This window comes from Somniosus microcephalus, unplaced genomic scaffold (genome assembly GCF_052327205.1).
Source record: "Somniosus microcephalus isolate GS21.2 unplaced genomic scaffold, FLI_Smic_1.0 unresolved_chr5, whole genome shotgun sequence".
Taxonomy (NCBI): Eukaryota; Metazoa; Chordata; class Chondrichthyes; order Squaliformes; family Somniosidae; genus Somniosus; species Somniosus microcephalus.
In genome coordinates, this window is record NW_028225183.1 from 44049153 (window position 1) to 44076321 (window position 27169).

A 27169-nucleotide genomic window follows, 5' to 3' on the forward strand; every position below is an offset into this window, starting at 1 on the left:
GAATGAATCTCAAACTAACATCAAGTGGCAGAGACTGATAGATGCAGTACGATTCCCACTTTCATAATCCGAGTGAGTAGCAGATTCATGCAGAATTCTTCGCTGAAAGACAGTACAAGAGACAGACTGATTCAGAACGAATAGGAATCTAACATACAGTATCAGAGACTGACAGATCCAGAATGACTCACACACTCACAATCAGTACCAGAGACTGACAGATACAGAATGACTCCCACACTCACAATCAGTACCAGAGACTGACAGATACAGAATGACTCACACACTCACAATCAGTACCAGAGACTGACAGATACAGAATGACTCACACACTCACAATCAGTACCAGAGACTGACAGATCCAGAATGACTCACACACTCACAATCAGTACCAGAGACTGACAGATCCAGATTGACTCACACACTCACAATCAGTACCAGAGACTGACAGATCCAGAATGACTCACACACTCACAATCAGTACCAGAGACTGACAGATCCAGAATGACTCACACACTCACAATCAGCACCACAGACTGACAGATACAGAATGACTCACACACTCACAATCAGTACCACAGACTGACAGATCCAGAATGACTCACACACTCACAATCAGTACCAGAGACTGACAGATACAGAATGACTCACACACTCACAATCAGTACCAGAGACTGACAGATACAGAATGACTCCCACACTCACAATCAGTACCAGAGACTGACAGATACAGAATGACTCACACACTCACAATCAGTACCAGAGACTGACAGATACAGAATGACTCACACACTCACAATCAGTACCAGTGACAGACAGATGTAGAATGAATCTCAGACTTGCACACCGTCCAAGTGACAGGCAGATGTAGAATTAATCTCAGACTCACACTCTACCAGAAAATGACAGATTCAGAATCAATACCAACACTGACACACGGTACAAGATAGAATCCCACCCTGACACTTAGTCATAGTCATAGAGTTATACAGCACAGAAAGAGGCCCTTCGGCCCATCGTGTCCATGCCAGCCATCAAGCACTGTCTATTCTATCGCCGCTCCTTCATCGTCACTGGCTCAAAATCCTGGAACTCCCTCCCTAACAGCACTGTGGGAGTACCTTCATCACACGGACTGCAGCGGTTCAAGAACCTGTCTCACCAAAAACTTCTCAAAGGGCAATTAGGGATGGGCAATAAATGCTGTCCTTGCCAGCGATGCCCACATCCCATGAACGAATAAAATAAAAGTGACGGACAGGAAACTAAAGGATTCCACACTCACATACCGTAACAGAGACTGAGATTGAGAATGATTCCTACACTTACATAAATCAATTCTATTTCAATTTCAATTTTATTTGTCACATAACCAAATACAACAAGTGAAATCCAGTCAGTGAAATGCTTTTTTCTTAACGAGCCGAGCGCACCAATCAGCAAAGGACACTTAGCTGCCTGGGACGCACGGAGCCCGCAAGGACGGCAGAGACTGAGTGATACAGAACTATCCCCACACACACAGTATTAGAGATTGGCAGATGCAGAACTAAAGTGGCGGAGACCACACCGCAATGCGTGAATATAGTGCACAAATTGGAGGAAGTCTATCTAACTGGCTGTCCCGTCCGGAAGGAGTGTTTGCGGCCCTGGAAGATGGTCTGGGAAATGGTGAATGGGCAGATGTCACACACGCACTTACAGGGGGCGTACTGGTGGCAAACACTCAGTCTGATTGGATACATAATGAAGCCAATCAGCGATATGCAGAAGAATGAAAATTGACATCATTCCTAACCAGCCAATCACAATCATTGCCTTCACCCATCCCTCATTAGCATCGGACTGTGGGGTTGCCTATATATTCCGAGCGCGGAGCGGGTTTGAGTCATTTTGTTGTTGAAATCGAGCTTAAGAATGGTGGACGAAAAGAAGACAGCTGCTAAGAAGGGCGCCAAGAAAACCGTCATTAAACCGGCAGCGAAGGGCGGCAAGAAGCGCAGAAAGTCGAGGAAGGAGAGTTACTCCATCTACATCTACAAAGTGATGAAGCAGGTTCACCCTGACACCGGCATCTCCTCCAAGGCCATGAGCATCATGAACTCGTTTGTGAACGATGTTTTCGAGCGTATCGCGGGTGAGGCTTCCCGCCTGACCCATTACAACAAGCGGCACACCATCAGCTCCCGGGAGATCCAGACCGCCGTGCGCCTGCTGCTGCCCGGGGAGCTGGCCAAGCACGCCGTGTCGGAAGGGACAAAGGCGGTGACCAAATACACCAGCTCCAAGTAAAACTGCACGCTGTCCTGAAAGAAGAAACTCCAAACACAACGGCTCTTTTAAGAGCCACCCACTATCTCTCTGAAAGAGCTACACAACGCATCGCCTTGTAGATTCAATTTACTGTAATTATTAAGAACGTTTGAAGTTCCAGCTGTAGATGTAGTTTTTAACTCTCAGATAAGCAGTTTCATTGACCGGATCGCCCTTAGCGTCGATGTTGTATTTCCCGCCCACTAAAACACAAACACGGTCCTTGGTCGCACTTTGCCTTTGCTCTCAGACCCGTTTATTTGCAGCGCCAGCCGACTAATTAAAAGTTTGTTTTAGGTGTGAGATTCCGATTTCAGTCACCTCGTTCTCTGTCAAGACCTTTGCATTTTTCTAAAGCAAGTTGGGAGTCCATCCGTTTATTAACCGGAGATTTGTTGCATTGTAACAACCCGGAATGGGAGTTCTTAGAGATTAGAACGCGGTCAGTTTGAACACTCTGCCCCTCTTTTCTCACAGCAGGACTCCCAGATCTGGTTTCACTCCCGCAGCAGCGCCTGTGCAAAGGATCGATCGATAATCTGTGAATCTCACTTTTACACAGATTGAGCTGGAATGTGTCCCGTTACAGAATCAATGGGAATTTAATCCCGCCCGTGTAAGATCAATATTGAACCCGAAATTAATCCTAATTGTAACAGCCTAGAATTTGCTTCTGGTGATTTATTAATTTAATTCGCTCGTTTAGGAAAATATTGGCGGGCTCTTTGGATTTAAAAAATCTTTGAAAACAGTTATTTTCCCCCTCTTTTCATTGGCGGGAAAAGCAGACTGTAATTGGTCACCGGAAAACACCAATGAAATTCACCACAGAGAGACCAATCACAAGTTCGCCTCTCTTCATTCCTCCAGAAAGTATAAGAACGACAGATGTGGGAGGAAACTTTCATTCTTTCACTGAACGAGTAAATTGTGGAAATGTCTGGAAGAGGAAAAACCGGCGGTAAAGCTCGGGCTAAGGCTAAGTCTCGATCATCCCGGGCCGGACTGCAGTTCCCTGTGGGCCGTGTTCACAGGCTCCTCCGAAAGGGCAACTACGCTGAGCGTGTGGGTGCCGGAGCCCCGGTCTACATGGCTGCTGTGCTCGAGTATCTGACCGCTGAAATCCTGGAGCTGGCCGGCAACGCGGCCCGCGACAACAAGAAGACCCGCATCATCCCCAGACACCTGCAGCTGGCCGTCCGCAACGACGAGGAGCTCAACAAGCTGCTGGGAAAGGTGACCATCGCTCAGGGCGGGGTGCTGCCTAATATCCAGGCGGTGCTGCTGCCCAAGAAAACCAGCACTGCCAGCTCCAAGAGCAAGTAAAGCGGGCAGGATTTAATCTAATAACCCAAAGGCTCTTCTCAGAGCCATCGACTTCATCTGTGAAAGGGTTGTGTACTGTTCAGCCATTCTCGGTTATAAACAGGACAGGTAGAACTGTGAATCCACAAACACTACAGTGGGTTTTCTGTTACCGAAAATTTGGATCAGCGATTTAGTACAGAGGGGGACTGGCTTCAGAGAAAAACAAAACACACGGAAACTTAACGTGAGACCGGGCCTAATTGAACACAGTGGGAGAGCCGAATATGAACGCATGTAAAGAAACCATTATAAAGCGGTTGTTGGGCTAACCGTTCCTTATTGGGCCAATAATTCCATATACATCCTGAGCACATTGATCCATACTAACTTTTCCCCTTTTAATTTGCAGACAGCATCGCACCAGAATTACAGCTCTGGTTAATATAAAATATTCCAAATAGTAACTACTTCCCCCCCGTAGTAAGTTGATTTTAAAAGTGACATTCAGATACCTCCTTCCACTCACATTTAAACCGAGACCATACCCAGACATTGACTGCCCCCACTTTATAAATCCCAATTACATTAACACTACAAGAGCAGCACGCTGTGTGCACAGTCCAGTTTCTCTTGCGCCGATCGCAGCTCTTTCCTTTGCTGATTTGGTGGCTCTTAAAAGAGCCGTTGTTGTATTTGGTGCTGAAGTCTAGAGCCGGGCAGGGTGAGTTTAGGCGCGCTCCCCGCGGATGCGGCGGGCCAGCTGGATGTCTTTGGGCATGATGGTGACTCGCTTGGCGTGGATGGCGCACAGGTTGGTGTCCTCAAAGAGCCCCACCAGGTAAGCCTCGCTGGCCTCCTGCAGGGCCATGACGGCCGAGCTCTGGAAGCGCAGGTCGGTCTTGAAGTCCTGAGCGATCTCCCGCACCAGGCGCTGGAAGGGCAGTTTGCGGATCAGCAGCTCGGTGGATTTCTGGTAGCGGCGGATCTCCCTCAGAGCCACAGTGCCGGGTCTGTAGCGATGGGGTTTCTTCACTCCGCCCGTGGCTGGAGCGCTCTTCCGGGCCGCTTTGGTCGCCAGCTGTTTGCGAGGAGCTTTCCCTCCGGTCGATTTGCGCGCTGTCTGCTTGGTCCTGGCCATCTTCTGAACCGATCTCAGCAAAATCTGGATCACAGGGACTGTTAATGCGAAATCTGCTGTGTGTCCGCCTTGTTATACTCAGTGAGGGACCACCCCGAGCACTGATTGGCTGGAGACCGGCGCCCACCCACTTCAAACCCAACTCTGACCAATCAATGAAACGCAGGAAACTCAGGCCCCGATTGGCTGAGCTGTGATTAATCGCCCATTTCAAAAAGTCCGCCAAATTTAGTACAGGAAATAACCGTTTTGAGACAAATCGATTTTATTCTGCACATATTGAGACGATCATTGCCAGAGTCATTGAAGGTTTTAAATGTTCCTTCCTGGGCTTGGTGCTTTAGGGCCCTTCCCATTGCCCGCACTCTGGGCTGTTGATGCTGACAGGAGCGGGGAAAGGGACCCGCGCCAATCTCCCGCTCTTCCACTCGATTCCTCTCCCTCTCCTCTCCAGCCCATTCAGAATTTCCCTCCGCCCGTCCCATTGTGACGTTAGCCGCCGCTTTCAGGGGAGAGGATCAGAATTCATTCGCTTCTCTCTGTCCCTGTGGAGCCTGTGAGAAGGCCTTGGCCAATAATCTGTCATTGGGTAACTGTGCAGTCAGCGATCTGATACTCGGCACATTTTAGATTGCTGAATGGAGACTTATTGGCGCCGGTTACAGATAAGAGGCTGGCAAATTAAACCTGTTCGTAGAACAGCGCCAGGAATTACTGACGGTGAACGCAGAATAACAGAACAAAATGACGGAAATTTTAAAATCATTCCATTGAAACTAGACTTTAGATTAATTCGCTTCTTTCCGGCACTGGAATTGGCGGGCTTTTTGAAAATCAAAAAAAATTCAAACATTTCGACAGGCCGACAATGTCAACCAATGATGTGCTTACTTTCTAATCTGTGGCTCTGTGATTGGTTACGAAATGGGATTGTGGAGCGGACCCCCAATCAGAAGTAAGGTCGGGTTAGAGCGGCTCAAACTGATGTAATTTCAGGTCCCCGAATGACTGAACTGAAATTTCACAATTTCACAAACCCTGTCAGTATCAGGGCCGGACACCACCGTCTGGCTGCAAATTCACAAGTTGGACTCTTTTCAGTAACCCACTCAACGGCTTATGTCCGACCAGCCAACGAATTATTAAATTATAATCATTACAGTATAACTGCACAATGGAGAAATGTGTAGACGCGATGTGGCTTTACACGGAGGGGGAATGTTCCGTCTGAGGAAATAACTCCATAAACCTGGTGCAACCGAAAGCGAAATTCAAAGATTACAGAACACATCACATATCTGTTAATAATCTTTCTGACCACAATCTATTTTTGAGAACAATCTACCCCAGCTCCCGTTCCCAGGTCACTGCTCTCTCTGTGAGGCTGTGTGTGGCTCTTAAAAGAGCCTTTGTGTTGTGTTTGGTTGAAAGGATCGAGTTGTTCAGCCGCCGAATCCATAGAGAGTGCGGCCCTGCCGTTTCAGAGCGTACACCACATCCATGGCAGTGACCGTCTTGCGCTTGGCATGCTCAGTGTAGGTGACCGCATCCCTGATCACATTCTCCAGGAAAACCTTCAGCACCCCACGGGTCTCCTCGTAGATCAGACCCGAGATTCGCTTGACACCGCCACGGCGAGCCAGGCGGCGGATGGCTGGTTTGGTGATGCCCTGGATGTTGTCACGGAGCACTTTACGGTGCCGCTTGGCTCCGCCTTTGCCCAGTCCTTTGCCTCCTTTACCTCGTCCAGTCATGATGATTCTTCAGTCAAACTTCTTCTGAATGAGAAACGAACTGTTTCTGGCTGCTCTTATATACAGCCGACTCCGACCTGACTGAGAAAGCGCAGAGTAAGAGAGGCGGGGAGGGGAGGAGACAGAGTGAGAGATTAAACAGAGAGAGCGGGAGGGGAGGAGACAATTTCAAGAGTGACAGACAGAGCAGAGAGCGGCCTCTGATCTTCCAGCTCCACCTCCAGCTTTCTGTACCCGCCAATTTCAAACCGTTTCTCGACAGTAGAACAGAAACACAGCGCTCCGCACAAACCCTTACAGACTCGGACTTCATATTCAAGGGTTTCCTGAAACCAGAATCTTTTAAATAAGGTCCTGTAACAATTAACAATCAGTAATAGTCCCGCCTATATACAGTACCTTCTATCACAAGTCGACCCGTCTCCTTCCATGTCAATCTCGGACCTTATTCCATCTCCCCACACTTCCCCACACAGACGGGTTCAGCAGTTTACAAACACCTTATTCCAGCTGATTTGGAGAATCTCATGTGTTGGGGTACGAGTTGTGACGCAGGGTATCTCCGCCAGTGTCAGAGTCTCACAGAGACTCTCACCCTGAACCTGTGAACTGAAAATGACCCTGAACTGAGGCTGGAGCCGAACACCCCCCAGTTAGAGTGAGGCCCGGCCCGGACATCCCATTCTCTCTGTGGGGGAGGGGTGGGTGCAGCGAATGTCAGCGAGTCACCAGGAAGCCGGGGTTCATTTGAAATGATTTCAAACTGGAATCTGAGCCCGGCCCCGGGACATGGGTCATCAGATTCCGCGATCAGCTCTTTTTGGAAAGACGTGGTGGCTCTGAAAAGAGCCTTTGGGTTTAGATGTTTACAAGTTGTCCTTTTTACTTTCTTTTGCTCGCTGCTTTGGGAGACTTTGCTGATTTGGGCTTGGCCTTCGGTTTTTCCAACTTCTTGGCCGCCTTCACCATTCCGCCTGTGGTCTTCTTGGGGCTCTTGGGCTTCTTCACCGCCGCCTTCTTCCCAGCCGCCGCTTTCACTGTCTTTTTTGACGTTGCTGCCTTCTTGGTGCTCGTTTTCTTGGCTGCTGGTTTCTTGGCTGGAGATTTCGTGGCTGGAGATTTCCTGGCTGCTGGTTTCTTCACCTTCTTTCCCTCTTTCCGCTGGGATTCCTTCTTAGCGAGCCTGAAGGAACCCGAGGCGCCCGTGCCCTTGATCTGCTGCAGGGAGCCGTTTTCCACTTTCCTCTTGATACTTAACCTGATCTGGGAACTTAACTTCAGCACATCGACGCCGTTGGCAGCCAGAGCCTTCTTTACCGCGGCCAGCGACATCCCCTTGCGATCGCTGCCACTCGCCACAACCTTGAGGATCTGCTCGCCCAACGTGGGACCGGCTGGCTTGGAGCGGGGAGCCGCCTTCTTCTTCTTGCTGGGAGACTTGGTTTGAGCGGCGGCGGCAGGAGGAGCCGTTTCGGCGGCTGCAGTCTCAGTCATGTCCGCGACTCTGTAGAAAATCTCTCTGTCAGTCAGAGCTGGGTCAGAAATGAGACGAGAGGCGGCGGCACAGAGCAACTTAAAGGCAGCGAGCGGACGGGGCGGAGACATCCTGCTGACAGCTCCCGGCCCCTCCAGCCTCTCCGTGTTTCTCTCTCCTCATTAACTCTCCGATTCCAATTAAACTCGGGCACTCCACATTCCCACAGTTGGAGTTCCTCACAGTGTCTGTTCCCCAGATTCAGGGGCAGGAGCCAATCACAGCTGTGGCTGTGTTCACTCTTATCTGGTTTGAAGGTACTATATTGTTTGCAGCCAGAAATATGTTTGATTTATATGAAAATAGAAATGATGATCTCACCGCCCCTCCAGCCTCTCTCTGTCTCTACTCCGAAACTGAGGAACTGAACAGAGCAACTGGTGTCTGATGCATTCCATTCTCAACACCCGGGGACAGCAATGAGAGAGAGAGAGAGAGAGAGAGATGGTGTCAGTCTTAATGTTCGTACTCTGATACAGGCGGCCCAGGCACTCTCAGTTAGAGAGATTTAGGGGCAGGAACGTGTCACAGTTTGTCTGTGTGTATCCTAGCCTGCTTTTAGAATATCGTATTATTCACAGAAATAGTGAGACATTCTGTTTACCACACATGGCTTAAACTCGGATTCAATGGACCGAAAACGGAGAGGTTCAGCATCGATCCAGATATAACTGGCAGGGCTGGGGGATTTGCTGACTGGGGATTGATCCTGTGCACAAGTCACAGAGACAGACACATGGGGTGACAGTCTCACCAGCCCGGGAACTTGTCTGGGTGTCCTTGTGCACCAGTCGCTGAAGGTAAGCATGCAGGTGCAGCAGGCCGTTAAGAAGGCAAATGGTATGTTGGCCTTCATAGCGAGAGGGTTTGAGTACAGGAACAAGGATATCTTGCTGCAGTTGTACAGGGCCTTGGTGAGACCACATCTTGAGTATTGTGTGCAGTTTTGGTCGCCTTATCTGAGGGAGGATGTACTTGCCATGGAAGGAGTTCAGCGAAGATTCACCAGACTGATACCTGGGATGGCAGGAATGATGAATGAGGAGAGATTGGGTCAATTGGGCTTGTACTCGTTGGAGTTTAGAAGAATGAGAGGGGATCTCATTGAAACTTATAAAATTCTGACAGGACTGGACAGACTAGATGCAGGAAGGAAGTTCCCGATGGTCAGGCAGTCCAGAATCATGTGTCACAGTCTAAGGATAAGGGGTAGGCCTTTTAGGACAGAAATTAGGAGAAATTTCTTCACCCAGAGAGTGGTGAACCTGTGGAATTCTCTACCACAGAAGGCAGTAGAGGCCAATACATTAAATATATTCAAGAAGGAGTTGTATATATTTCTTAAGGATCAAGGGGTATGGGGAGAAAGCAGGGACCGGGTACTGAACTTGGATGATCAGCCATAACCGCACTGAATGGTGGAGCAGGCCCGAGGGATCGAATGGCCTACTCCTGCTCCTATCTTCTATGTTTCTATGTCTGGCATCTGTTGCCTACTCACCAAACAGAGACAGGCAGAGGCTGATTAAACTCCCCACTTGTAGTGTATGTGCATTAAGTCAGAACTACTTTTTACAGCTCCTGTATACTGTAGTACCGGCAGTAACCACACCAGTATATAATCTGTGCGCATGCCTCTGCACCCCAGTCTAGATATGACCCTCCTCCAGTAGAGACCTGTTATTTGTTTATGTGCAGCATCCGTGTAATTATTTATCCACTGAACCAGGGATCTGACAGTGGCGACGAGTGTTGATGCGAATCTACCTGCAACACAAAAAAAATAGTCGAGTCCAGGAACACGAGCGTCGACCACGAGCAACTGCCCAGCAGTCAGGCAGAGATCCAACTTCGCTGGGGAGGCTGTGGAGAGCCGGGCTTGATTCCCCAGCCACAACGAGCAGTAAGAGACTGACGACAGGTCCAGAGCAGACCCTTCCCAAGCAGCGGCGGCTGGAGCCGACCGATGGCAGAGAGAGAGAGCCGGGCAGCGTCGACGGGCTAAGAAAGAGGGTGAAGAGAGCAGGGCGCAGCCGGGGGTTGATCACCGAGCAGCGTCGAGGAAAAATACTGCAAGCCGGAGAGAGAGAGAGGGTAAGAACAGCCGGGCTCTAGACTGAGCGGCGTCGACAAATATCAAGAGAAGAATGCGCAGAGCAGAGCCAGGGATCACGGGCTGATCAGGGTCCGCGGGGCGAAGCAAGGGGAGATGCCATTGAGGCGCGGAGAAGCAGGGAGAGCGCAGGATGCACCATTGAGCCGCGGAGAAGCAGGGAGAGCGTGGGAGGAGCCATTGAGCCGCAGAGAAGAAGGAAGAGTGCGGGAGATGCCATTTTGCGAAGCCACAGCGGAGAAAACGGGCGAGCGCGGGAAGGAAGGGAAGCACAGGAGACGCCATTTTGTGCCAGCGGAGAAGAAGGGGAAGCGCAGGAGATGCCATTAGGGATAGTTGAGGCACAGCCAAGGATGCCGAAGAGTGGCAGTATCTCTACATTCGACAATGAAGTCGAAGATTGGGCGACATATGTGGAAAATATTGAGGTGTACTGCAGGGCGAATGAAGTGCCAGATGCTAATAAAGCATTGGTTCTGTTAAATTCCATGCGTGCAAAAACTTATGGGTTACTCTGAAATCAAATAACCCCAGAGAAGCCGGTAAACAAGAATTTTGAAAGCATAGTAGAAATCCTACAGGACCACTTAAACCCCACACCACTGCTGATAGCAGAACAACTTAAGTTCCATAAAAGGAACCAACACAAAGATGAAAGCAATGCTGAGTACCTAACGAAACTGCACAAGCTATTGAAATACTGCCAGTTTGGAGCGGGACTAGCAGACACGTTAAGGGACAAGTTTGTGTGTGGGCTACAAAGTGAAGGAACCCAGAAACGGCTTCTGTCAGAAAAGGACCTTATGCTGGTCAAAGCTTTCAATATGGCAGTATCAGACGAAGCAGCCGCAAGGGGCGTTGCACAGATACAACGGAGACCGCAAGAATATGGCACCAACGAAATGACCTATGGAACAGGGAAGTGCTATCGCTGCGGCAGAAAAACACATGGCCAGAAAGATTGTTGGTTCAAGGACCAAGTGTGCAGACAGTGTGGGAAAGCAGGACACATAGCAAGAGTCTGCAGGTCTGGGAAGAAAAGGAGAAGTACAAAAAGGCACACCAGGTGATGGACAGCGGTTCAGATGAACAGAAAAGTGACACAGACTCCAGAAGCAAGGAGCTGGGTTGTCTGAAACTACATAATGTAACCGAAATGGAGGATCACCAGACTATCTGGGTTACACTCAAGATAGACGGAGTCCAAGTGGAAATGGAATTGGACACAGGGTCAGCTCTAACAGTCATAAATCAAAGAGACTACAAGCGGCTATTTTCACACATACCCTTGAAAGCTACAGAGATTGTCTTGAAGATATATACGGGGCAAAAAGTCTACCCCAAAGGAAAAATAATGGTGAAAGTGACATATAAATGTCAGGAAATACTTGAAATGGATATATATGTATTGCCAAATGGAGGACCACCACTGCTAGGACGTGAATGGATCCGGAAGCTACATTTAGATTGGCATTCCATACATGCACTGAAGGTGGAGGCCAAAAAGGATGATGAAGTCACACCTGGACAACTGTCAAAATGCTAACTGACGCAAAAGAAGTGTTCCAGGAGGGACTATGAACACTAAAAGGAATAACAGCAACAAACAAAATAGAGGATAATGCCAGCCCAAAGTTTCTGAAGGCCAGACCAGTGCCTTATGTGATCAGACCAGCGGTTGAAGCAGAGCTCGAAGGGTTGGAACGTTCAGGAGTACTGTCCAAAGTGGACTGGAGTGAGTGGGCTACACCCATCGTTCCTGTAATGAAGAGGTTGTTGAGTAATACGCCTGGGGGACCAAAGAAGGTCCGCATCTGTGGGGATTTTAAGGTGACAGTGAACCCAATCCTTCACACGGTGCAATATCTGCTTCCACGAATCGAGGATATTTTCGCCTCGCTATCTGGTGGTAAACGCTTCACCAAAATTGATCTAGCCCAGTCGTACTTGCAAATGGAGGTAGAAGAAGCTTCGAAACATTACCTTATGATCAACACCCATAAAGGTCTCTATCAATACAACCGGCTGGTGTTTGGAGTAGCCTCGGCTCCGGCTATCTGGCAAAGGGCGATGGATCAGGTCCTGCAAGGGATTCCAGGGACCCAGTGTTATTTGGACGACATCTTGGTCACGGGCGAAAATGACGGTGATCACCTCGCTAACTTGGAGAAGGTTCTCGCCAGATTAAAGGAATATGGGCTACGAGCTAATCGCCACAAGTGCGAGTTTTTCCAGAAACAGATCTCGTATTGCAGCCACGTCATCGATGAAGAGGGGTTACATAAGTCCCCTGACAAGATTGAGGCAGTAGTCAAGGCTCCAGAACTGGAAAATGTGTCACAACTGAGGTCGTTCCTCGGGCTGGTAAACTATTACCACAAGTTCTTACCAAATTTGTCTATGGTATTACACCCGCTGAACACCCTACTGCAAACAGGGGTACCATGGAAGTGGGATGACGAACGTAGACGAGCTTTCTAGAAGTTTAATGAATTGATCACATCAAAAGAGGTGTTGGCCCATTTCAACCCAGCACTACCAATTCGTTTGGCATGTGATGCATCACCCTACGGCATTGGAGCGGTGCTTTCGCACAAATTCCTAGATGGGTTGGAGAGGCCAGTAGCCTTTGCGTCTCGGTCACTAACCTCAGCCGAGCGCAACTATGCCCAGATTGACAGGGAGGCCGTCAGCCTAGTATGGGGAGTAAAAAAATCCAACCATTATCTGCATGGGCAGAAGTTCACCTTGCTGACTGACCACCAACCAGTTGTCTCCATCTTTAATCCTAAGAAGGGCGTGCCAGTAATGACTGCACAGCGGTTACAAAGATGGTCCCTGTTTCTAGGGGCAAATCAATATGAAATAGAATATAAAGGCAAGAAACAGCATAGGAACGCTGATGGGCTATCGCGCCTGCCACTGCCTACGGTGGAGGAAGCACCAGCAGTGGACCCTATCGAGATATTTTATTCGTCGATAATTGAAAGATTGCCAGTAACAAACGCGGATATAGAGAAGGAGACCAGCAATGATCCGACGCTGTCACGGGTATATGAATTGACGGTGAGGGGATGGCCAACACATGGCGACTCACTGTTGCCAGCATTCTCATCCAGAAGAGAACAGCTGTCAGTATGGCAGGGGACAGTGATGTGTGGATCCAGAGTGGTGATTCCACCCAAGTTAAGGGAGAGAGTGCTAAAGGAGCTACATGAAGGTCATCTGGGGGGAGTGAAAATGAAAAGCCTTGCTAGGGCTTATGTGCGGTGGCCGGGAATCGATCAACAAATTGAAGACCTAACTAAAAGCTGCTTAGTATGCCAGAAGGTCCAAAATGCACCACCACATACTCCTCTACACCCATGGGAGTGGCCCTCCTCTCCATGGCAACGGGTGCACATTGATTTCGCTGGTCCATTCATGGACTCAATGTTCTTAATAGCAGTGGATGCTCATTCAAAGTGGCCTGAGGTGATAAAGATGTCTTCAACCACTACAGAGAAAACGATTGCAGTCCTACGGACCATATTTGCCAGAAACGGTTTGCCAGACCAGATCTGCTCTGATAATGGACCACAGTTTGTGTCCGACGAGTTCCAAAAATTCATGAAAAGGAATGGGGTAAGGCATTACACATCTGCCCCGTATCATCCAGCCACCAATGGATTGGCTGAGAGGTTCGTACAAACCTTTAAGAAGGCGATAAAGGCCATGTGCGATGAGGAAATTCCACTACAGCATAAGATGGACAATTTCTTATCAGCCTACCGAAACGCGACACATGCAGTTACCAACCAGACCCCAGCCATGATGTTCTTTAATCGAAGGTTGTGATCTCGTCTGGACTTGCTCAGACCAAATGTGCAAAGAAATCTTGAGGACAAACAATTTCAGCACATCAACGAGAAGCCGACAAGGAGCTTCAATCTAGGGCAACCAGTCTTGGCCCGTGACTATCGAACAGAGAAGTGGCAAGCCAGAACGATATGAACAAGGCAGCGGCCATTAATGTACACAGTGGATGTCGGGGAGAACATTGTGAGACGCCACGTCGATCAGATCTTAGCATCACAGGACGGCGTCAACCCCATGTCTCGAGTGCCTGTGGATGAACCCGACATACCGGGAGCATCTACTTCAGACCCAGTAGCAGTGGAACCCGATGAACTACCCGATGAAAAGGGGTCAGAATCACCTCTGCACCAAGAACAAGAACCTCCGGAAAGGCGCTATCCCGAAAGGGTCAGGAAGCCGCCCCAAAGACTGAATCTATAAATGGACTTTTGTTATTGAATATACATGTAAAAATGCAATTGTTATTTGAATATTAAGGGGGTATTATTAATATAAAAAGGGAGGAATTGTAGTGTATGTGCTTTAAGTCAGAACTACTTTTACAGCTCCTGTATACTGTAGTACCGGCAGTAACCACACTGGTATATAAGCTGTGCGCATGCCTCTGTACCCCAGTCTAGAGATGACCCTCCTCCAGTAAAGACCTGTGATTTGTTTATGTACAGCATCCGTGTAATTATTTATCCACTGAACCACGGATCTAACACCACTCACCAGCAGTTCAGTGTCTGAGATTGACAGAGCCTGTTCCTCTCCATTGTTCCATACAGTATTGGGGGAACAAATCGCTCTAAGGGACAGGATTCGCGTCGCTCTCACACTCACCCGCTGCAACTGACGTGTGTCCAGAGTCACTTCCTGCTCTCCTAATATCTCCTTATCTGTCTCGGTGTCAATGTTTCTTTGACAACGCTCCTGTGAAGCTGATTGGGACGATATATTGCGTTAAAGGCGCTATATAGATTTAACTTGTTGTTGTTGCTTTATTTAATTTGCGGTTCAGGAAGACAGGTCTGAGCATGCGTGACAAACACTTGCCTGCTCCTCCCCCTCTCCACACAGTGTTTAAAGTGACAGGAAGTGTCCTGCGAGCTCCCCTCCCCCAGCTCTGCCAGCAGGGGGCGTTTCCTCTGTGCTCGGCTAATGATCGCTGAACACATCAGGGAGCGGAGATATCACGGGCCCGAGTAAGGGAGCAAACAGCAGCCTCCTCACAGCAGCACATCGCATTGGGACTGTGTCCACAGATGGGCTTTGAGTCGGGGTAAGTTTAGCGGCAACCGGGGGCTCTTTGTAAGAGACAGATTGGAGCGGGAACCAGTTCCGGAACATGGAGAGAGTAGGGGGAAGGGTGAGGCCTTTCTCGGGCTCTGCGTACAGTGTAAGGTAACAGAGAAAGTACATCACCTCGCTCTTTCAAATCATTGCTGCTTTCTTCCCCCAAATCAGGAGTGAACGTTCCTGAATCATTTGCAATCTCACCATGTCTGTTGTTCTCGGACAGGGAACAGTGGAAACACAGCCTGACTGTGAGGATGTGAGGAGTTTCACAAAGTGCATCTATTGCAGGCACCAGGTGAGAAGTGTGAAAGAATACATTTCAATGATCGGTTATTTTGTTTCGGTGCGTTGTGTTCTCCAGAAAGGTGTTGCTGGTGATCGAAAGATACATTGTCGCTCCGGCAAATACATATGGATACACTCTGTCAAATTCATATGGATACGGGTTCTGTGGCAGTCTTTTATCTACACAGGCCCTCAACTCGGTTTCAATAGACTGAAAACAATTATTTGTACAGACCAGGTACCTCTGGCTATCTTGCAGGAAGCGATCCAGAATTTTATATATAGTCCCTTGGGACTGGGAGATATAAACCTGGACTGTGCCAATCGGATGGTCCCATTCATGGTCCAGAGCTGGGTTTGGGTTGTGTCTGGATGCTGATAATTATTATAGAACCGTCCTACACACCTGGCGTGGAGAATCTGCGTGCCGCTGTACTGCAGTGCGGTCAGACAATGTTTGTATCGCGATTTCCCCTCTGAAGATACATTACTTCATTATAAACAAACACATTAATATAACTTTATTTTTATATTCTAGCGACACCAATCCATATATTATAACTTATATTGTTCTTGTATTAATCTCGTAGCAAACTACTACAACGAGCCAAAATAAGTGTGATCTTTGCTCCATCCGGAACACAAGGGACAGTCAGAAAGCTCCTTCTCACACACAGAACGCTGAGACACAGAACTGCCCTCAATCCTATTATCACAGGCAGCAGAAGCAATCAGTCCCACAGTGATCCGAATTCCCAGAGATACATTATGAATCTCACAGTCACTTGCAGCAGTAGAATAAGATGTTGTTTCAAAGTCCAAACATATCGCTCTGACAGGCAGATATATTTTCACTCCTTTACTCACACACACGAACAGATAGACACTGATACGGTGTTAATCCACACTGCTGGCTGTACACAGACTATCAAACCCAACAGCCAACATACAAGACCAGACAATCAGAGGTAGTGGACTGAACCAAACCTCCTCCTGAGACAGTCACAGATAAAATCAAACTAGCATTGGCCTACATAAGGTGGAGAAGGAATGGAGTCCAACAGTCACACAGAGCAAGAATAGTCCAGTACATGAGACTGCCAATTACATAACGAATCTCCCACTCACTCACATTACCAGTGTAACAGATACATAATCAACACCACACTCGCAAACAGTAGCAGAAACTTACCAGATACAGAAATAATCTCACATTCACAAACATTACCAGAGACCGAGAGACACAGAGAATAATAGATTGAGAAGAATCACATTCTCCAGTCCTGGCAACATGCTCGTTAATCTCCTCTGTACCCTCTCTAGTGCAATCACATCCTTCCTGTAACCTGGTGACCAGAACTGTGCACAGCACTCTAACTGTGGCCTAATTAGTATTTTATGCAGTTCCAGCAGAACCTTCCTGCTCTTATATTCTATGCCTCAACTAATAAAGGGAACTTTCCTTTTTGCCATCTTAACCACCTTATGGTGTTCATACTTAAGAAAGGACATACTTGCTCTCGAGTCAGTACAAAGAAGTTTCACTCGGTTAATCCCGGGAATGAGGGGATGGACATATGCGGAGAAGTTGAGTAGATCTGTGGACATGCACTCAAAGGTCCTTCAGTCCCTCTGCACTTCCGAGCATCCTACCATTTATTGTACATTCCTTCGCATTGTTAGCCCTCCCCAAATGCATTATCTCATATTTCTCAGAATTGAATTCAAATTGCCACATTTCTGCCCAGCTGAAAGTCTACTGATATCTTCTTGCAATCTACAGCTATCTTCCTCACTGTCAACCATACGACCATTTTTGTATCATCTGTAAATTCATAATCAGGTCCCTACATTTAACTTTAAATTATTGATTAATAACAAATAATAACATGAGCTGAAGACATCCCACACATACATATCAGAAATTGACAGGTACACAATAAAACACACACATCCATAACAGAAACTGAAAGATACATAGTTAAGTCCATACTCACTTAGCGGTAATTGAGAGGTACAATGTAATATCCTTTCTTCCATACCAGAAACTGACAGGTACAACGGAAAACCCAATCTCTGAGCAGAAACTGACAGGTATAGAGTAAGACCCACTCTCATATATCAGAACAAGACCGGTATAGAATATAACCAGACTTCCGTAACAGAAACTGACAGATACAGTTTAAGGCGCATACTCACATACCAGAGACCGATGGATACAGAGTGAAACTCACATATCAGAGCCTGATAGATACAGAGTGAATATCACACATCAGAGACTGATAGATACAGACTCAAAACCCACATTCATAATCGAGAAACTGACAGATTATGAGTAAACCTTCTCTTCCATAGCAGACATTGACAGGAAGATAGGAAACCCCACTCTGATAAATCAGAAACTGACTGATATGGAATAAATTCACAAATTTGATGGTTTTGAGTAAAAGCCAAGTTCACATACACGAGACCGAGAGATGCAGAGGAAAACCCACACTCACACACCATAGAGTGAAATAAAGATAGTTAAACTCAAACTCTAATTTCAGAATTTGAGAGTTACAGTGTGATAACCACACTACGATGTCACAAACTTACAGGCAGAGTGAAACAAACACTCACACATTAGACACTGAAAGGTACAAAGCAACATCCACATTCACATACAAGATATTGACGGGTGCAGAGTAAAAGCCACTCTCACATATCAGAAACTGACACAAAGAGTAAAACCCAAACTCACATACCAGAGGCAGACAGATGCAAAATTAAACTTACATTCACATGCCAGAGAGTGAATGATAAAGAGTAAACCACACACTCTCATATCAGAAATCAAGAGGTACAGAATAAAGCCTGTACTCATATACTAGACACTGACAGGTACAGAGAAACACCCACACTCACATATCAGTACCTGAGCGTTACAGCAGAAAAGCCACACTCACGTATCAGAAACTGACAAGTAGAGTAAAACCCACAGTATTACATCAGACACTGACTGACTTAGATTAAATGAACTGTCACATAACAGAGAATCAGAAATCGAGGGTATAACCCACGCACACATACCAGAGCTTGAGAAGTACAGAGTAAAGCCTCTCTTCCATGCAAGAAAATAACAGGTACAAAATGAAAAACACACTTCCATACCAGAGGTGGACATGTAGACTGAAACACACACTCTCACATCAAGACACTGACAGATACGAAGAAAAATGTTCACTCACTTACCAGAAAACAACAGGTACAGATTAAATCACACACTCACATTCCAGATACAGACAGGTACAGAGTTAAACCCACACTCACATAGCAGTAAATGACAGTGGCAGAGTAAAGCCACAAACAAATGTGCTGTACCTTTCTCTGATTCATTAAAAGGACAATATCCCGAATGGATAATTCGACGAAATTAATGGTGTGGTTTCCTCTTAAAAGAGCCGTTGCTTTGCTTAATGCTTTCTCAGCGCGTTGTGAAATTTATTTGCAATGGCCACCGGCATTGTCCCTACCGACACGCCGTGCTGGCCAGCTCCCCGGGCAGCACCAGACTCACAGCGGTCTGGATGTGTGGACACAATCCGCACACTCCAAACTATTAGAGTTTGGTGCCATCTCCTGGCCGCCAGCTAGGAGTGCAACAAGATAACCATTCATCAGTAACTATTTTGAATTGGCGAGAAATAATCTGAACACCTTGTTTATGTTCAGATTGAAATGATTGCAAAGTCTTTTATTCGTCCTGACTAAAGCTCCAAAGATCCATTGCGTGCAATCTGTAAATACAGAGGATTACATTTTAAAATTAGAGCGATGGTTGGAGAGTGGTGATTGTAGCTGCTCTTTCGAGCAAGTTGATTGGGGTTCGAATTCGCGGCATCGCAACCAGGCTCCTGTTGATGCATAAGAACATAAGAAATAGGAGCAGGAGTAGGCCAATCGGCCCCTCGAGCCTGCTCCGCCATTCAATAAGATCGTGGCTGATCTGATCCTAACTGCCAATCCACGATCACAGAACCATCTCCTGAATCTAACAGAATTAGACACACGAAATAAGAGCAGGATCAGGCTACACGGCCCCTGGGCCCGCTCCGCTGCCCACAGGGCCATGACCGATCCGAACCTAGACTCATGTCCAAATTCCTGCACGCTCCCTGTAACCCTTAATTCCCTTTACTTCTAGGAAACTGTCTCTGTTTTAAATTTATGTAATGATGTAGCTTCTACAGCTTTTTGGGGCAGCATATTCCATGGACCTACCACCCTCTGAGTGAAGTAGTTCCTCCTCATCTCAGTTTTGAAAGAGCAGCCCCTTATTCTAAGACTATGCCCCCTAGTTCTAGTTTCACCCATCATCGGGAACATCTTCCCCGCATCCACCCGATCCAACCCCTTCACAATCTTATATGTTTCAATAAAGTCGCCTCTTATTCTTCTGAACTCCAATGAGTAGAGTCCCAATCTACTCAACCTCTCCTCATATGTCCATCCCCTCATCCCCGGGATTAACCGAGTGAACCTTCTTTGTACTGACTCGAGAGCAAGTATGTCCTTTCTTAAGTATGAACACCAAGACTGTACGCAGTATTCCAGGTGCGGTCTCACCAATACTTTGTACAACTGAAGCAATACCTCCCTATTTTTATATTCTATCCCCCTAGCAATGAAAGCCAACATTCCATTGGCCTTCTAAATCACTTGCTGCACCTGCAGACTAACTTTTTGAGTTTCGTGCACCAGGACCCCCAGATCCCTTTGTACTACAGTACTTTCCAGTTTCTTGCCATTAAGATAATAACTTGCTCTACGATTTTTCCTGCCAAAGTGCATAACCTCACACTTTCCAGTATTGTATTCCATCTGCCAAATCTCTGCCCACTTACTTAGCCTGTCGATGTCCCCTTGCAGGTTTTTATGTCCTCCTCCCTCACTACTTTCCCTCCCATCTTAGTATCACCTGCAAACTTTGATATGTTTGATACAGTTTAGGTCTCCCTATCGCAGTTTAATGCCTTCCAGCAAATGCCATTTCACTAAAATTTACAAAAATATATTATCGTCCATTTGCTTCTCCCATAAAAATGATTTTCAATTTATTTTTGTGGATTATTATTTATTAACCTATAAAAGATTTAAAAATAATAAATGGGGTGAGGGCTCAATCCTAGCGATATAACAATTCACAGTGGCCATTTTTAATTGGAGGGAAAGTGCCTCAGCATAGTGCTGATGTTCTGATTTAAATGATTGCTGTGTCTCTCACTTGGCCCACTTAGGGGCCAAAGAAGTCCGTAAATATATTAATTAAGATGTGAGCGATGGTGGTATAGTGGTGAACATAGATGCCTTCTAAGCAGTTGACCTGGGTTCGATTCCCTGCCATCGCAGCCGAGATACTTTTAATACCCCTCGCAGGTCAGAACTGACTTATGGAACGTTGCAGTCGGATTTTAAGAGAAAAAAAATGACCATTGAAACTGACAAAATACTTTGATCTTCCATGGAATTCCATGCGTCTCCCATAGAAATAAAAAGGAATTTTAAAACAACATTAAAAATGGGGATGAAAAAAGAGAGAAGATTTCAGGTCACAAACAGTGCTATGGATACTGCAGGGGAAGGTCATGTATCAGAGATTGACAGATACAGAACAAAACAAACACTCGCACGACAGAAACTGGCAGATACAGAGTAAAGCCCATACGCAATTACGAGTAATTGACAGGTACAGGGTGAAAAGCTCTCTTCCATACCAGAAACTGACAGGTACAATGAAAAGCCACCCACAATTTAGCAGAAACTGGCAGGTAAAGAGTAAGACACACACTCACATTTCAGAGATTGTTTCCCCTCACAGGAGAATCTAGAACTATGGGGCAAAGGCTCCAGATAAATGGCTGGCCTTTTAAGACTCAGATAAGGAGGAATTTCTTCACTCAGCGGGTTGCAAATATTTGGAATTCGCTGCCCCAAAGAGCTGTGGCTGCCCAGTCGTTGATTATGTTTAAGGCTGATATAGATTCTTGTACTGCGGAGGAATTAAGAGAGATCGGGAAAGGACAGGAAATCCGAGTTGAGTTCGAAGGTCAGCCATGATCTTATTGAATAACAGAGCAGGCTCGGGGGGCATAATGGCCAACCCCTGCTCGAAATTCAAATGAACTTAGAAAGTAAAACGAATACTCACGTATCATAAATATGTCTGGTACAGATAAAACTATACTAATATAGCAGAAAATGACGGGTATAGAGTAGAACCCACATTCACAAACCAAAGACTGAGAGACACAGAGTAAACACACACTCAGACACCAGGGATTGACAGTTAGAGAGAACCCCAGATGTAATTAGCAGAAATTGATTCCGTTGATATGCTAAGTGCCCAAAAATCTACATATCTCAATCTTGAATATACCCACCGACTGAGCATCCGCAGACCTCTGGGTTAGATTTGAGAAGATTTATAACCCTCCGAGGGAATAAATTTCTGCTCATCCCAGACCTATAAAATTGAACCAACACTACCATACACTTATACTCCAACCACTTGCAATAAGGGCAAATATAAAATTTAATTCCCAATTGATTGCTGTTTACTTTCTGTGATTCATGTAGAAGGACACACAAATCCCTCTGAATACGAACTTTTACTCGGCTTTCACCTTCAAAAAAAATTACACATTTTCAATCCTATAAAATAAAACACACACACATGCATGTTAATCTGAATGTCAGATTAATACAGAATAAAACCCACACTCAGCTACCAGAGACAGAACAACACACAATGAAACCCGCACTCACACACCAGAGACTGTCAGGGACAGAGAGAAAGCCACACACACATCGAATAAATTGAAAGGTACAGAATAAAGCCCACAGTCACATATCAGAGACATACAGATATAGAGTAAATATCACACTCACCTCCCAGAAATTGACTGATACAGTGTGAAATCCACACTTAAATCCCAGAGACAGACAGATACAGAGTAAAACCCACACTCAATTCCCAGAGATTATTTATTGTGGGGGCTGCATGACCCATTCAGATTAACATGCATGTGCAATTGTTGCCATTAGAACATCGTAGGATCTGCTGTACAGGACCTGCTGCTTAAAGGGAACACTTGCTATAGAATAAAACCAACACTCACATATCAGAGACTAACAGATACAGAGTAAAACACACACTCACATACCAGAGACTAACAGATACAGAGTAAAACCCAACTCACATACAAGAGACTGTCAGATACAGAGTGAAACCTACACTCACATATCAGAGACTAACAGATGCAGAGTAAAACCCACACTCACATACCAGTGACTAACAGATACAGAGTAAATCCTACATTCACATACCACAGACTAACAGATACAGAGTAAAACCCAGACTAACATACGAGAGACAGACTGATGCAGAACAAAATCAACACTCCCATAAAAGAGAGTGTGAGAGGTGCAGAATAAAACACACATTCACATACCAGAGACTGAGAGGTGTCGATTCAAACCCACACTCACACCCCAGAAAATTACAGATGCAGAGTAAAACCGACACTCAACCCAGAAACTGACAAATGCAGAGTTAAACCCACACTCATACCACAAACTGACAGATAGAAACTAAACTCCACACTCCCAACCCAGAAATTGATAGGTACCAAATAACCACACACCCATATAAGATAAACTGACAGTTATAGCATAAAACCCACAAACACGTTCCAGAGATTGCCAGATGTATAAGAAAACCGCATTCAAATACAACAAACTGACAGGCACAGAACAATGTTCCCTCTAATATTTTGGGTGTGCAGCCCCTTTAACTGGGTGTGTGGCCCATTCAAGTTTTGGCACATGCATGGTTTCTTCCACTGAAGAGCCGGTGAGCAGCCTACGTGGGTTCCCCAGACATCCAGAACATTTGTATAGAGACTAACATAAATCATAGCAAAACCCACACTCACATCCCAGAAACAGACAGATGCTGAATAATATACACACTCACTTACAATAATCTAACAGATACAGCATAAAACCCACACTCACATTCCAGAGACTGACAAAATCAAGTGGAACCCACACTCACATCCCAGAAAGAGACAGATGGAGTAAAATCCACACTCACATCCCAGATACTGATAGATTCTGAGTGAAACATGCACTTACATCCCAGAGACTGAAAGCTACAGAGTAAATCCCACACTCACATCCCAGAGACAGACAGATACAGAGTAAAACCCACACTCACATTCCAGAGACGGACAGATAGAGAAGAAAACATACACTCACAAACCTGAGACTGACAGATGCAGGGTAAAATCCATACTCACATCCCAGAAACTAGCAGATACTGAATAAAAACCACACTAACTTACAGAAAATGTCAGGAACAGAGGGAAACCCACACTTACATATCAGAAACCGGCAAGTACAGAATAAAATCACAATGACATACCAGAAACTGACAGGTACAGAGTAATTCCCACATTCACATGCCAGAAACTGACAGATATAGAGTGAAACAGACACTTAGATCCCAGATGCTGTCAGGGTGTGTAATAAAACCCAAATCAGAAACTGAAGAAAAAAACAACGCTCACATACCAGAGACTGACAGGAGCATGCCATAAGGCCATCGAGTTTGCTGCACCATTCACTAAGATCATTGCTGAACTGCCTAGGTTCCAGGCGGTGCTTCTGCCGAAGAAATTCAGGGCTGGGCCCAGCAAGAGCAAGTAAAGGGGAAAAGATTTAATCTAATAACATAAAGGCTCGTTTCAGAGCCACCCATTGTATCTGTGAAAGGGTTGCTTACTGTCTGCAGAAACTGACCTGTTGATCACAATTATCCCAGCTGTGTTTTAATATTAAATCCCTACAGTTGTTAAGCTGGAATTGTCCTGATTAGAAGTGACCCTCAGGCAATTTCGGTCATAGAACGGTCAATGTCTGTTAAACATTTATAAATCTAGATCGACATACACAGCAGTGAGTTTGCTGTTCAGATTATTGAATATATATATATCTATATATATAGGCAATATATTAATGAACCATCCTCGTAAGACAGGCCGTCAGTGACCATTTTTATTGCGAGCAGATTAGAAATAAATAAAGAACAGAGTATAAATAAGGGTGGGTTGTAATTCATGACAGCATTCAAGAATGTGAGATTGTGGTGAACGCTAAATCTGATTGGATGTGTAAAGAGGCCAATCGGAGAGTTAAAGAACAAAGGATATTGACCATACTGCCATTAAACCAATCAGAATCGTTGCCTCCACTCATCCCTCATTAGCATAGCTCTGTGGGACGGACCGTGCGGCTGCCTATATCAGGCGAGCTGATAGCAGCGTTTCCTTATATCTTTGCTTCTTGAAAGAGAAAATGGTTGACGAGAAGAAATCAGTTGCCAAGAAAGGCGCCAAAAAAGTCGTGAAGAAAGCGGCACCGAAGGGCGGCAAGAAGCGCAGAAAGTCGAGGAGGGAGAGTTACTCCATCTACATTTACAAAGTGATGAAGCAGGTTCACCCCGACACCGGCATCTCCTCCAAAGCCATGAGCATCATGAACTCGTTTGTGAACGATATTTTCGAGCGTATCGCGGGTGAGGCTTCCCGCCTGACCCATTACAACAAGCGGCACACCATCAGCTCCCGGGAGATCCAGACCGCCGTGCGCCTGCTGCTGCCCGGGGAGCTGGCCAAGCACGCCGTGTCGGAAGGGACAAAGGCGGTGACCAAATACACCAGCTCCAAGTAAAACTCCACGCTGTCCTGAAAGAAGAAACTCCAACCACAACGGCTCTTTTAAGAGCCACCCACAACCTCTCTGAAAGATCTACACATCGCATCTCCCTTTAGAATCAATTTACTGTAATTATTTCCTGAACCAGTGTGTTTGAGAACGTTTGAAGTTCCAGCTGTCAATTTAGTTTTGAATTTTCAGCTAAGCAGTTTCACTGACCGGATCGACCTTAGCGTCGCCGTTGTATTTCCCGCTCAGTAAACTACAAACACGGTCCCTGATCGCTCTTTCCCTTTGTTCTCAGACCCGTTCACTTGCAGCTCCTTCCGACGAATTAAAAGCTTGTTTTTGAGATGAGACTCGGATTTCATTCACCTCAATCTCTAAAAATATTTTCATTTTTTTAAATGCCAATTGGCAGTCAATCGTTTTATTAACCCGAGAATTCCTGCAGTCTAACAACCCAGAATGGGGTTTCTTAGAGACCAGAATGTGGTCAGTTTGAACACTCTGTCCCTCTTCTCTTCTCACAGCAGGACTCCCAGATCTTGTTTCACTCCCGCAGCAGCGCCTGTGCAAAGGATCGATCGATAATCTGTGAATCCTCACTTTTACACAGATTGAGCTGGAATGTGTCCCGTTCCAGAATCAATGCAAATTGAGGCCCGCCCGAGACATTTGAAATAGAACCCGAAATTAATCCTAATTGTAACAGCCTAGAAGTTGCAAGGGAGAGATGGAATAAGACAAAAGCAATAAAAAACTGTCCGGAAATCTTTGGTTAAAAGTAAATTTATTCAATTAATTCGCAGATTTTGGAAAGTATTGGCGGGCTTTTTGAAATTAAAAAATGGTTGGCGGACTGACTGTTGAGGCAGTTATTTCCACACACTTTTCATTGGCGGGAAAAACAGACTGTGATTGGTCACCGGAAAACACCAATGAAATTCCCCACAGAGCGACCAATCACAAGTAGGCTGTCTTCATTCCTCCAGAAGGTATAAGAGGGGCAGATGTGGGCGGAGACTTTCATTCTTTCTCTTAACGAGTGAATTGTGGAAATGTATGGAAGAGGAAAAACCGGCGGTAAAGCTCGGGCGAAGGATAAGTCTCGCTCATCCAGGGCCGGACTGCAGTTCCCTGTGGGCCGTGTTCACAAGCTCCTCCGAAAGGGCAACTACGCTGAGCGTGTGGGTGACGGAGCCCCGGTCTAAATGGCTGCTGTGCTCGAGTATCTGACCGCTGAAATCCTGGAGCTGGCCGGCAACGCGGCCCGCGACAACAATAAGACCCGCATCATCCCCAGACACCTGCAGCTGGCCATCCGCAACGACGAGGAGCTCAACAAGCTGCTGGGAAAGGTGACCATCGCTCAGGGCGGGGTGCTGCCTAATATCCAGGCGGTGCTGCTGCCCAAGAAAACCAGCACTGCCAACTCCAAGAGCAAGTAAACCGGACAAGATTCACTCTAATAACCTAAAGGCTCTTTTCAGAGCCATCGACTACATCTGTGAAAGGGTTGCTTACTATTTAGCCATTTTCAGTAAACTGTCGAACATGTAGAAATCTAGATCCACAAACACTGCAGCGGGCTTGCTGTTAGCCAATATTCAGATCAGTGATTCAATAGGGAGGTCTGGCTTCAGCGAAAAACAATACACACGGAACCCTAACGTGAGATCGTCACTCAATGAACACGTTGTTGGGAGAGCCGAATATGAACCGATGTTTAGAACCGAGTATAAAGTGAGAGCGGGGTTGTTGGGCTTACCGTTCCTTATTGGGACAATAATCCCATAGGGATAAATATATACATCCGGACCCAT

The 27169-nt window shown here is 46.3% G+C and overlaps 3 protein-coding genes and 1 pseudogene across 3 annotated transcripts; 3 read left to right on the plus strand and 1 right to left on the minus strand.

Annotated features, from left to right (window-relative positions):
- The first annotated feature begins 1911 nt into the window (after nt 1–1911).
- On the plus strand, nt 1912–2292 carry LOC147088061 (histone H2B-like). The gene has a single exon (XM_085977879.1). The coding sequence runs from the start codon at nt 1918–1920 to the stop codon at nt 2290–2292; it is 375 nt and encodes a 124-aa protein (XP_085834005.1). The 5' UTR covers nt 1912–1917.
- An 819-nt stretch (nt 2293–3111) lies between these two features.
- On the plus strand, nt 3112–3643 carry LOC147088062 (histone H2A type 2-C-like). The gene has a single exon (XM_085977880.1). It carries the CDS (start codon nt 3250–3252, stop codon nt 3637–3639), a length of 390 nt encoding a protein of 129 aa, XP_085834006.1. The 5' UTR covers nt 3112–3249; the 3' UTR covers nt 3640–3643.
- Nucleotides 3644–7395: 3752 nt separating this feature from the next.
- LOC147088063 (histone H1.01-like) lies at nt 7396–8007 on the minus strand. The gene has a single exon (XM_085977882.1). The coding sequence runs from the start codon at nt 8005–8007 to the stop codon at nt 7396–7398; it is 612 nt and encodes a 203-aa protein (XP_085834008.1).
- A 15350-nt stretch (nt 8008–23357) lies between these two features.
- On the plus strand, nt 23358–25716 carry LOC147088064 (histone H2B pseudogene; annotated as a pseudogene).
- Nucleotides 25717–27169: the final 1453 nt, after the last annotated feature.

What these genes read in the sequence shown, in the direction of transcription:
- LOC147088061 (XM_085977879.1), top strand. Translation starts at nt 1,918, where the DNA reads ATGGTGGACGAAAAGAAGACAGCTGCTAAGAAGGGCGCCAAGAAAACC.
- LOC147088062 (XM_085977880.1), top strand. Translation starts at nt 3,250, where the DNA reads ATGTCTGGAAGAGGAAAAACCGGCGGTAAAGCTCGGGCTAAGGCTAAG.
- LOC147088063 (XM_085977882.1), bottom strand. Translation starts at nt 8,007, where the DNA reads ATGACTGAGACTGCAGCCGCCGAAACGGCTCCTCCTGCCGCCGCCGCT.